We start from the raw sequence: 12,833 nt of genomic DNA on the forward strand, positions 1-12,833 counted from the left end.
ATAGTGAAGAATAAAGCAAGTTTACTGTAGATACGTAACACACTTTAACGAGTGTCAACGGATAAAATTCATTTTTGTTGTAAGTTACTTTTTCGAGACGGATGTCACGAGCAACATTGCAAGTAAGGGAAACATCCGCTTTAATTCAACACGCATGTTTTAATGCGAAATAGGGCAAGTTGATTTTCACGAGATCGCTGTTTACGGTTTGTAAATTGATTATTACGTACGATGTTTGTATTTTTCCGAAAGATTTCTATAAACGAACATAAATCGTGTTCCACAACTCAACAGAAATACGTCTTTAATTATATACATCTCTCCGACAGCACATCTCGAAAACGGGAATGATCCGTGCTTTTTCTAATAGTTTCGAAGGGCTCGTTGCTGCTGCTACCTACGAAAAACTATACCAAGAAGGGAGAAAGTTTTATTATGTAATCTATGTAGACTGTAACAGATCTCTCATTGTTTCCAATTAACTTTTCAGTGTTGAGCGATATTATGTTATTTTGTATATCGCGATAGCTTATCTCGAAATTAGGCAGATATTCTTCCGAAGATGGAATCGCGAAGAGGATATCCGTTCTCCTTGCACTCACTGTAGCTCCGTTCTTGTTCGTAAACTTGGTTTCAATCGGTGACGGACCTCTCTTCTGATTAGGCTAGTGGCTGAATTCAGAGGCGGGAGATTGAACTCAATACGTTATTTTTAACTGCTCAAAATCATAGTGTGCAAAGTAACTACAAGCGTATCCCAATACAGTTGTCGAAGCGCCGGTCGTAAAAAAAATATGATGGCTATAATAGAAAACGCCTTATTCGTGGATGATTATCTAGTACAAAGACACAAAGTTTGAGGCTCAATGTTTGATGTGAGGACTATTTAACAGTTCCCCTCTCCAGATCTCTTCTTTAAAAATTACATTTCAATATACTAACATCGTAATTTGTCTCTCAGGCAAAGCTGTATATCAAGGGTTAATTTGGATAAATAGAATCAGCCGATTCTTTCAGCATACTCTTCGTGGGTAACTGACAGAATAGCGACCTTCCTACTTCATATCCACTAAGGATGTCTCGTTGTCACCATTATAGTTATTGTCCGTGTGTCTGCGGCTTCAACATTACTGTTTTTAAACAGTTAAATTTCGTGTAGATTTTGTTATTGTTACGAAGGTGACCACAATAATGTTCCAAGTGTTTACTTTATGAATGATGGATGTCATCTTATTAATTATCCAAGCGAAATAAGCAAAGACTTACATACACGCATACAACGCAATCACTCATACGTGGGAGCCAGTCGTAACTGATAAATCAATGGAATGGTCGCGAATTCTCATCATACTATCTCGAGCACCACAAAATATAACATTCCTGTGTTTACATCCGAACTTTTAAAGTTCAAATTAACTGAAGTCTGGTGACTGCTCCTGTTTCACGCTTGCCCGCGCGGTATGCGCTTTCGCTATAACTCGGCCACGTCCTCCGATATTCGTTATATTGATCTAATTCGTTTGCTGTTTTTATCATTTTAATTTTTAATGAATGAAGTTACAAAGCGTTAACATGAGTACAGACTTCAGCAGTGTTGGATTAATAGGTCAAACATTAATATTATTACTGGACGTTTTGCTAGCTCTGATACGAGAGTTTCTCCGATTTGCTATCGATCAACGACAAAGCAGAACACAGTCATAGCTTTTCCACACTCTTGATCCAAGTTCACGACCATCTGTCGTTTGTAGAGTGGGTAACCTGTCTCTCTAACGACTCGCAAAGCTACAACAGCGATTCTAGGTTGGTGGGTTGGTTGATTTGGGGGAGCGGACAAAACAGCAAGGTCATCGGTCCCATTGGATTAGGGAAGGATAGCGAAGGAAGTCGGCCGTGGCCTTTCGAAGGAAACGTACAACAAATCATGATCTTCAATGTGTCATACACGACACAAATGGCAGTTGACATAAACAAGTACAAAGTGTACACGGATAGACTATATATTTTTTGATTACAGAAGTGGCCAAAGATCACTACAGCAAGAAGAAGAATTAAAATATCTAGGAGGCTAAGCCCAGAGAAGACTAGAGTGGGATGATCGTATAAAAGTAAATTTAATACTTATATTCGCTGGAAGATTTCTTAGAAAATGTAACTGCTCCATGAATGAGATAATTTAAGAAACCTAAATGAATGAAGTGTTGTGGATAGCTCATCAGTCTTGAAGGCTTAGGTCTGCTATACAGGGCTAATAGATGAGGATGAAAACAAAGGCTACACGTTTCGCCTCCTCATTGTTGCTCATGCAGCTGCAGTGGCAGACAGTGGAAAAGAGGCAGTATTAATCAGGAAGAGGCCTACTGTCAGAATTCCGAGAGCGTAACAGAGCGAACGGGCGTAGTCGTAGCCAACCGGAATGTCATTTGGATGAAAGCCGGCTGTAGCACCCATGCAGTCGTCCAGATCCTTTCTCGTAAAATCACATAAGAGTTTTGACACACCTCCTTGGAGGAGAGCAAATAGCTTGCGTTTCAGCCTATCTGTGGTTCGGTGAAAGGCAGGGTTAGCAGGCTGCTGTTGAGATGTAACATACTGTCAATCTTCACACTCTCGCTAAAATACAAAAAAAAAAAATGAATCTTGCGAAAGATAATATAGGTGTTATAAGTCTCAGTGTTAAAATATCGTTATTTTGTAAAGTATTCGGTCGGGAAGTTCGTGCAAACAATACAACAACTCTACATTAAATGTAAGAGATGTCTGCAAAAACGTTATTTCGGATGAATCGGCATCGCAACGTGGACATAAAACAGAATTCATCGACACCTCATCTAACATTCTGCGTGGTGTATGTTGTTCTGAGTCGTGTCTCCATACCACTTTCGCGCAACGACTCTCTGAGCGCGTTTTTTAGGGAATTGACTTGTTTGAACCTGGGCCCTGTTGCTGGTAAGGAGACGCCAGACTACCCATGACATGTAGAGTTCAGAAGAGTTCAGTGAGACTAGCGATGATACAACCAAATACTTAATGATTTCAGCGTCAGCTCTACTGCACTCCCTGTAAAAGAATCTTAATACTAACTAAATTTATTGGAAGGGGTTCAAGGCTTTCCTATTTTTGGTTAGCTGGTAAAATAACGTCGAAAAAACGGTTAAGTTTACCATTGAAAATTTTATTCTACTCACTAAACATTGTTTATAAATTTCACTATTGATAAAAGGAAATATTTTAATACAGGATGATAAAAACCAACTGCGTTCAACAAAAATGTGAACTAATATTCCCTGAGTGGGTTTCCAAGTTCTACAATGGATCGCAGGATGACTTATGCCATATCACATCTATAATCTAGGTTTAAATTAAGTTTCACAAAAGAGAAAACTATCAAATGGTCTACAGTGACTCCCAATTACCTTTAATTACTTATCTAACTTGTCGTAAATAACAGTGGCTGATGTGGCTTCTCAATAATTACACTCCTGGAAATGGAAAAAAGAACACATTGACACCGGTGTGTCAGACCCACCATACTTGCTCCGGACACTGCGAGAGGGCTGTACAAGCAATGATCACACGCACGGCACAGCGGACACACCAGGAACCGCGGTGTTGGCCGTCGAATGGCGCTAGCTGCGCAGCATTTGTGCACCGCCGCCGTCAGTGTCAGCCAGTTTGCCGTGGCATACGGAGCTCCATCGCAGTCTTTAACACTGGTAGCATGCCGCGACGGCGTGGACGTGAACCGTATGTGCAGTTGACGGACTTTGAGCGAGGGCGTATAGTGGGCATGCTGGAGGCCGGGTGGACGTACCGCCGAATTGCTCAACACGTGGGGCGTGAGGTCTCCACAGTACATCGATGTTGTCGCCAGTGGTCGGCGGAAGGTGCACGTGCCCGTCGACCTGGGACCGGACCGCAGCGACGCACGGATGCACGCCAAGACCGTAGGATCCTACGCAGTGCCTTAGGGGACCGCACCGCCACTTCGCAGCAAATTAGGGACACTGTTGCTCCTGGGGTATCGGCGAGGACCATTCGCAATCGTCTCCATGATGCTGGGCTACGGTCCCGCACACCGTTAGGCCGTCTTCCGCTCACGCCCCAACATCGTGCAGCCCGCCTCCAGTGGTGTCGCGACAGGCGTGAATGGAGGGACGAATGGAGACGTGTCGTCTTCAGCGATGAGAGTCGCTTCTGCCTTGGTGCCAATGATGGTCGTATGCGTGTTTGGCGCCGTGCAGGTGAGCGCCACAATCAGGACTGCATACGACCGAGGCACACAGGGCCAACACCCGGCATCATGGTGTGGGGAGCAATCTCCTACACTGGCCGTACACCACTGGTGATCGTCGAGGGGACACTGAATAGTGCACGGTACATCCAAACCGTCATCGAACCCATCGTTCTACCATTCCTAGACCGGCAAGGGAACTTGCTGTTCCAACAGGACAATGCACGTCCGCATGTATTCCGTGCCACCCAACGTGCTCTAGAAGGTGTAAGTCAACTACGCTGGCCAGCAAGATCGCCGGATCTGTCCCCCATTGAGCATGTTTGGGACTGGATGAAGCGTCGTCTCACGCGGTCTGCACGTCCAGCACGAACGCTGGTCCAACTGAGGCGCCAGGTGGAAATGGCATGGCAAGCCGTTCCACAGGACTACATCCAGCATCTCTACGATCGTCTCCATGGGAGAATAGCAGCCTGCATTGCTGCGAAAGGTGGATATACACTGTACTAGTGCCGACATTGTGCATGCTCTGTTGCCTGTGTCTATGTGCCTGTGGTTCTGTCAGTGTGATCATGTGATGTATCTGACCCCAGGAATGTGTCAATAAAGTTTCCCCTTCCTGGGACAATGAATTCATGGTGTTCTTATTTCAATTTCCAGGAGTGTATATAACAGAAAAATCATCGCGTTTCAGATATTTTACGTAGCAAATGTGAATACCATGAGCTTCAATTGACGATCGACACTAGTATTACGTAAAAAGGGGATGTAACAGATGAGACTTCTGCAGTTCTGAGTGAAGCCTTATGCTCTCAAAAATGCGGCATCGCGTGCGTTCATTACCTTGTCGGTGCTCGTCAGGGGGTGCCGGCCGGCGCAGCTCCATACAGCTCGCCTTCTCGGTAGCAACTCTCTTCTAACTTCTGGTTACTACAATTTACCGAAGTTAGTTTAAAACAAAACTATCTGGCTGTGTTTTCATCTGACCAATCAGGTTCTCAATGTTAACCTTAAACTCCACCTACAAAAATTCTGTCTATCCAATGAGAAACGTTATACTTTATGTGGTGTGGCAATTTTTTTAAAGTTTGCAACGTAACAGAGACGCGAAAAAGTCTCACGCTAAAACTTGCAGCTGGTGTGGCCCTTTTAGTGTTATCGTAAGATCTATACTGTTCTTCTGGAGGGCTCTATCTTTTAACATGGGCTGGGGGGTGGTCCTGGCGGTTACTTTTCGTGGTGGGGCAATGTTTTTAACGTTTGCAACGTAACAGAGACGCGAAAAAGTCTCCCGCTAAAACTTGCGGCTGGTGTGGCCCTTTTAGTGTTATCGTAAGATCTATACTGTTCTTCTGGAGGGCTCTAGCTTTTAACATGGGCTGGGGGGTGGTCATGGTGGTTAGCTGGCAACGTGGGTGTCCGTCCCTTATCGTAGGGCCTAGCTTAACACGGTTCTGCTCTCGGCTTCTGTTCCCGTTTCTCCCCTCGGAACTGCGTCTGTCTTACGGTGGGAAGGTATGACATGTATTTAGGCATTCTTGTGTTAGTCTGTGGTATTCGATTTGCTCACTCGTTACTCGTATTACTTTGGTTAATTTAATGTAACGATTTATTCGGAGCTATGTGACATACTACTGGATTTGCTTATCATGTCAGGGTTTTCATGGAAGGTGTTGGATTTGCCTGACACCTTGCACTCAGTCATCGAAAAGGGTAACGATTACTGGGATATTGTTATTATAGAATCTATACACACTTAAGTATCAGGTAACACAATCAAGGAAGAGGCGATATGCAGGTGAGCACAGCGTGGAAGCCGGTCACATCGAGAGAGAATAAACTGGGTGCGGCATGTACTGGATGAAACATTGTTGATGGAGTGGGCACCGGTGACATGGCAGTCGGTACCATGGCCGCCGCGCTGAGTAGCCGTGCGGTCTAGGGCGCCTTTCCACGGTTCGCGCGGCTGCCCTGTCGGTGGCTCGAGACCTCCCTCGGGCATGGGTGTGCGTACTGTCCTCAGCGTAAAGTTAGATTAAGTAGTGCATAAGCCTGGGGACCAATGATCTCAGCAGTTTGGACCCGTGGAAACCTACCACCACCACTACCATGGCTACACAACAATGAAGCCAGAAACGATACGGCAGTCTGTTACCACTCGACGTTGGCCCACGTAACATTCGGCCAAAAGCTCGCGTATACACTGATGAGGCAGAACATTGCGTCCACAGTCCACCGAAAAACTGAATGGCGCTTTGCGAAGTCGCTCTGTAAAGTAGGATAGGGGACAATCAATGGAAGATCTGACGACAGAGCGTTTAGAACACACCGTGCAGTGGGAACTGTTAAAGTTGGGGCTCCACAATCTTCGACCCCTAAGTGTCCAATGCTGACCCAAAGAAATCATCACTTACAACTGCAGTGAGCACAATATCATCGAAATTGGATCATGGATCACTGGAAAAGTGTCACCTGTTCGCATTATATCACATCAAGTAGATGGTCATATCTGGATTTACGGTCATCTAATTGAACGTGTGTGCACTGCGCCACGGACGAAGACTGGTGGGGGCAGTATTATGGTATAAGTGACATTCACCTGGTCTTCCGTGAGACGTTTAGTAGAAATCAACGGTACCACGACAGCTGTGAACTACGTGAACGTTATTGCGAACCATCTGCTTCCCTTCATGCTTGAGCCGGACGCGGTGGCGGTGCGGTTCTACGCGCTGCAGTCCCGCGCGACTGCTACGGTCGCTGGTTTGAATCCTGCTTCGGGCATGGATGTGTGTGATATCCTTAGGTTTAAGTGGTTCTAAGTTCCAGGGGACTGATGACCTCAGATGTTAAGCCATTTTGAGCCCTTCATGCCTGATACGTTTCCTGACAGCTACAGCATCTTCCACATGATAAATGTCTGTTTCACAAGGCCATAATCGTGTTACAGTGGCTTGAGGAACGTAACAGTGAATCCAGTTTGGTGTCTTGGATCCCAAATTCACCTGATCTGAAGTCGATGGGACACTCCTGGGACACTATTGATCGCCAGATCCTCGCTCACTACCCATCTCATCTGATCTGATCTGATCTGAGCATAGACATCTGATGCTACATACTTCCTGAAACCTACCAAGCACTTGTAAGCATCATACCACGCAGAATCGCTCCTATATTGCATTCCGTCGTGTACCATCGCTATTAACTCTTTTTAAAATCTGCTCGAATTGCTCTGCTTGGTCTGTGAATGTTACTCAAAATGTTTTCATGTAACTCGCTATCCATCCTTTCATCTACGTTTCAACCCTTCCCCAGCCCCCCCCCCCCCCCTACCCACCCCACTCCCTCGCACTCTCGCTCTCTGTGCGCGAGTGTGTGTGTGTGTGTGTGTGTGTGTGTGTGTGTGTGTGTGTGTGTGCGTGGCTCAAAATGGCTCTGAGCTCTATGAGACTTAACATCTATGGTCATCAGTCCCCTGGAACTTAGAACTACTTAAACCTAACTAACCTAAGGACAGCACACAACACCCAGTCATCACGAGGCAGAGAAAATCCCTGACCCCGCCGGGATGTGTGTGTGTGTGTGTGTGTGTGTGTGTGTATGTTACATTGATGGAAATCACCAGTATTTTTTACGTAGAGCTGGTTTTAGTAATAACGATTAAGAATATAGTGATTTAGATGGAAATGAATTCCTCTGTTTGATCATTCTGTCTACTTCTCTGATGTACTAGTGGGCTACAAAGTACAATTCCAGCATGTATTGCCTGTAATTGTCACATACATATCACGTTATTCAGTGGCATCCGAATTTGCAAAGTTTCAACAGCGCCAACGGTGACCTATGCAGTTAATCTTAATTCATAGAAGTTCGACTTGCGAGTATCACAAATTCTCGAGCTTTCAATAGTGAATGTTTTGGAGCAGACAATATGTCGTAGTCTACATTAAATGTATTTAGCAAGTTACGCATTTCAAGGTAATTCAAAAATCTAAGAAGTAAAACTAGTTAAGTGAGATTTAAATTCCGCTTCTCACTATCACAAGCCAGTTGTCTTAAAACAGCAGCCACTCATTCTTTGTTTTTTGACAGCATACAGCACGTTCGGGAAATGCCAGCTTAGCACAGAGATCCGTATTAAGTTGTATTAGTTGACGAATACCCTTAATATCTTTCCGTTGGTAAAAGTGTTCTTGTCGTCAGTGCGTGAGACAAGAAGGACATCCTACCACTTTCTATCGCTAACATTTCCAAATGCACCAGTTTAGATGCTGACATCGGGAAGTCGCAGGATAAAGGTGACGGAAAAGAAGAATCCCATTCCATCGGAATTTTTAACTCGAGCTAAGCATTACAGACTAGCGAAAGATTTTCAGCGAAATCGTAACAGCCCCAGCATCAGTACCCTCTGCAGCATTATCGCGGAAGCTGCATTACCCTTACACAATAACATCACCAAATTAATATCGTCCATTTTAATGAATCATAAAATCCCTCATTTTTAATAGGGTTTAATACGTACTTACTTAAAAGTTCCATGAAGTCAATACCTATGTGAGTCAAGAGAATTACTTACCTATCTTCAGCCCGCCATGGCTGGGAAGATAAAACAACAAAGAGAGAAAAATGTTGAAATTGCAGACAGATTGCATATGGGGAGTAAATTCTTGTACCGTCCTTCAAACCAACCAAATACTTGCCTTTGCGAACGAAGCTTGGTTCTGCATCACCAAACATTTACCAGTCCTTAATCATCATTGAACGCCATTCACTTAGCCTTGTCAACCACATTCGCCTTTTGTCACCAACAAAGTTTCTCCACCGTCTGGTTAAATTCCAGCCATCCTGCACGTCTTCTAAATTTGAAAATCAAACTCAGTTGCCTCCTAAAATGACCCCAACGCCGTGTCGTTGCTACTACTCGGCAACGTAGCTCCTACCTCCACTCTCCTTTCCCCATCAGCTTCTGCCCACCATCAATCCAGTCCCACTTCAACTTCCACAATTATGAGCTAACAACTGTGCTCCTACCATCTACTGCAGCTCAGATTTCCCGCTCCCATTTTACCAAGTCTCCTGTATCCACCGCAGCCTTGATTGGGAACATCCTAATCATCACCTATACCTGTTCGAACTCTCACCTTCTTGTGCACTCTCCGATACCGGACGACTACGAAACCCTAGTCACAGTGTCCCATCAGTCTTATATTTTTTTCCCAGGATTCTCCTTTCTCACTCCTACCATACTTAGAGGGAACACATCACCATGCAAAACAATATACGTCACCGTCAACCAAAAGAAGTATTGTCAGATATATCACAGCGTCAGCCACATCATCGTAATTGGAATTTTATACAGAAATCCATTAAAATAAATCACCATTTTTTGTTGTTAATACTCACTGTAAGAGTTTTACTCATATCTTGATATGTATTCGGATGAAGAGCATCAATATGGTTGCTGCCAGCAGGCACGATAGCACGCACGCTCCCCACCCCCCTTAATGAGGAACACAAGTATATGAGATGATCGGTAAAGGAAAGACAGCTTTTTAAAGTCGCATAAACACCTGAAGATGACGAGCATCTGCAGTTGCTACATTGACATCTAACTTTACGACCAATGCTTACTAAAGGAAGTGCAAAACGTTTTGTTTATAAGTTGGATGTGGAATTTACAAATCAGTTAAATTTGAATGACGCACAAGCAGTAATTGCAGGAGGATCGATAGATAATACAACGCCCTTACCTGCCTGGAGATCTCCATGGCGCGGATTGGCTCCGATGGAGTGACATCGAAGACATCAAGTTCCCTCGACATCGGACGCCCATCTCTGTCGGTCCACTGAACCACTTTGTGCACTTGACCAGTGTCTGCAACAAGAAAACAAAAGCTGTCAGTATGCGCTAATCTGGAAGATATGACTACCATAGCAATGAAAGACTAGTCGTTATCACTATAGAAGTATAAATGCTGCTCCTGTCTCTACCACGTATCTGAGTAAGAACAAAATTAAGTTTTCCGCACGAATACCGGTACGTAAATCTACAGAGGATGATGACAGGATGCGATTTAGGTCTAGACGAACAAACGTCGCAATATCACGTGACTACATTTTTTTCTGGCAGTTATTCCTTATAAGCTTTTACAGACCGATGCAAAGCTCTTCAGATCAGTTTGAGTCTTTTGGGTGGATTTGGTAGAGGTGAATGTTTATTCCGACATTGTGTGGATTAAACTGGTGCGTTATGGATCGTTAACACTGAAACATCCCCTTAGTAAAATTTATAAATGATTGTGCTGGTAAACCCCTTACGTTATTTGATTTTCAAACATATGTGCAAATCTGAACGTACTGACATTTCTCTCTTTACTTATTCTGATCATCACTAAACTGACACACAATATTTTTTAGCGCAACGCATTCTGACTTTCACTAATCCCTACAAAAGAATGGCCCTGACTAACAATAACTTATATCTTTCATGAATCACTTACAAAAATCTTCGTTACTCGAACTACTGCAATACAGCGAGCGCCAATACTGCCAGCTAAATAAAAGATTCTAACTACTGAAGGCACTAACTACTGATAGGCATACTTAGCAAATGAAATATTTTGATAGAGAACAAACAATGTATTTACCTTAATAGTGTTCAAAAGTCATAATATATCAGTTCATGATATCCAGCATTACAAATTTACTCTTTCTGATGGGTACACGTCCAGATCGTCCGCTCTCAAAATTCTGCCCTCTCTCTCCCCAGATCCACCACTGCTGGCGGCTCACCTCCAACTGCACAACGCTACGCGCTGTTCACATCCAACTGCCGAACACTACAATAGCGAATATTCCAACAATGCCAACCAGCCACAGACTGCACACAGCACTGTCAGTGATTTTCATACAGAGCGCTACGTGACGTTTCCAACATAAAACCCTAAACAGCCTACTTATACCACCTGGACCTTAGGGTGAGCTTTGGGAGAATAGCTGGCTCTTGGAGGCATTCATTTGAGGTAATGTAGGCTACACTCTAATTAGCAGTCATTGAAGTGAAACTTATAGCCGTTGGAAACTTTACCACTCCCGTAGGTTTGACCAGCGAAGCTCAGTTCGGTAACGGGTCCCGGTACATTTTTCAGAGCACTTACGAGAAGTTCTACAGTGAAATTCCTACCACTGAACAGGGTGTACGTTGGCAAGAATTATCCTGACTGGTTGAAACTGTATCGGGACTCAAATATGTATACGACATAAACTCACTGGCAAAACTGCGACTACTCAGTATCTCTTACTTTATTCTGCTTACAGACATTTGGTACAGTGAAACATAGCATTAGTCTCGGCTGCCAATAACTCTATTCCATTTTTCACCTTGCTCGAGCAGCACACATAGCAGAAAGGAAACTGCTTAGAATCAGCTTGATTTGACAATAAAATGCCCACTGTTTAGCGGAACATACGCTGAAATAAACTTTCGGGGTGGTTCAAGTCAGTTAACGAGACGGCACTCGGTAACTTACAGATGCTTTTATGGAATAAGGCACTAATAAGACGACGCAGTTAGCCACTCAATGAGGAGTTTTCCGGCGGCTCTCAGATACGAGACTATTAGCTATGAAATTCAAACACAATTTCTCGTCCCAATTCCACACACACTTATCTTCCCACATTTATTGGTTTTGAGAGAGGTTTATCAACCGTTTAATTACTTACAATTTGCCACAGTCACCGACAGTGCCTTTATTTGAGAACATACGCAGAACAGTCTCGTGCCTTTTAAAACTGCGGTATCCGGATACAACGCAGGCTTCCACAGTTTCCCCACCTCCTTTCAACACTTTGGGCTCGCAAGCCTGCACAAAGCACAGCAGTGACGGAGCACTGTTTCCTGTGAAACGCTGCTAATGAGGTGCGCGCTGAACACGAAGCGCTACCAACACCTTTGCGTCACAACACAGGCGCGACTCGATCTCAACCACCAGAAACACAGTGACGTCAGAGGAACAGAGTCACGTGATACTTCCAGGGCCGTTTGCTACCGCAGCCCTCTGGAGTATTGCTGTACCAGTAATACGGGCAAGAGGCTGTGGCTTCGGAGTTGTTCGACTGCGGTCAAGCTATTGACAGATTTCATGATATGCGGTCTCCAACCAGTACCAGCAATACGATATGCAAATTTTAACGTAGTTGAGTAAGAAAGACGAAAATTTAATGGTCATGGGGGACTGGAATTCGATAGTAGGATAAGGAGAAGAAGGAAAGTGGCAGGTGAATATGGAACTGGGGGTAAGGAATGAAAGAGGAAGCTAGTAAATGAAGCAGGTGAAAAGTAATACAAAAAAATTTGAAAAATGAGATCGACAGGAAGCGCAAAATTGCTAAGCAAGCGATAGCTAGGGGACAAATGCAAGGATGTAGAGGCATATATCGCTAGGGGTAAGACATGTACCGCCTACAGGAAAATTAAAGAGACCTTTGGAGATAAGATAACCACCTGTATGAAAATCAAGAGCTCAGAAGGAAAAGCAGTCCTAAGCAAAGAAGTGAAAGCAGGAAGGTGAAAGGAGTATATAGAGGGTCTATACAAGTACGT

The 12,833-nt window shown here is 44.1% G+C and overlaps 1 protein-coding gene across 1 annotated transcript in view; it reads right to left on the reverse strand.

Annotated features, from left to right (window-relative positions):
• Positions 1-12,833, reverse strand: part of LOC126412398 (semaphorin-2A-like) — a 425,849-nt gene that overhangs the window by 51,240 nt on the left and 361,776 nt on the right. Inside the window, exon 10 of the mRNA XM_050081975.1 lies at positions 9,982-10,106. Coding sequence (XP_049937932.1) covers positions 9,982-10,106 — 125 coding nt within the window. The remainder of the gene's footprint in view (positions 1-9,981; positions 10,107-12,833) is intronic.

This window comes from Schistocerca serialis, chromosome 7, assembly GCF_023864345.2.
Source record: "Schistocerca serialis cubense isolate TAMUIC-IGC-003099 chromosome 7, iqSchSeri2.2, whole genome shotgun sequence".
Lineage (NCBI taxonomy): Eukaryota > Metazoa > Arthropoda > Insecta > Orthoptera > Acrididae > Schistocerca > Schistocerca serialis.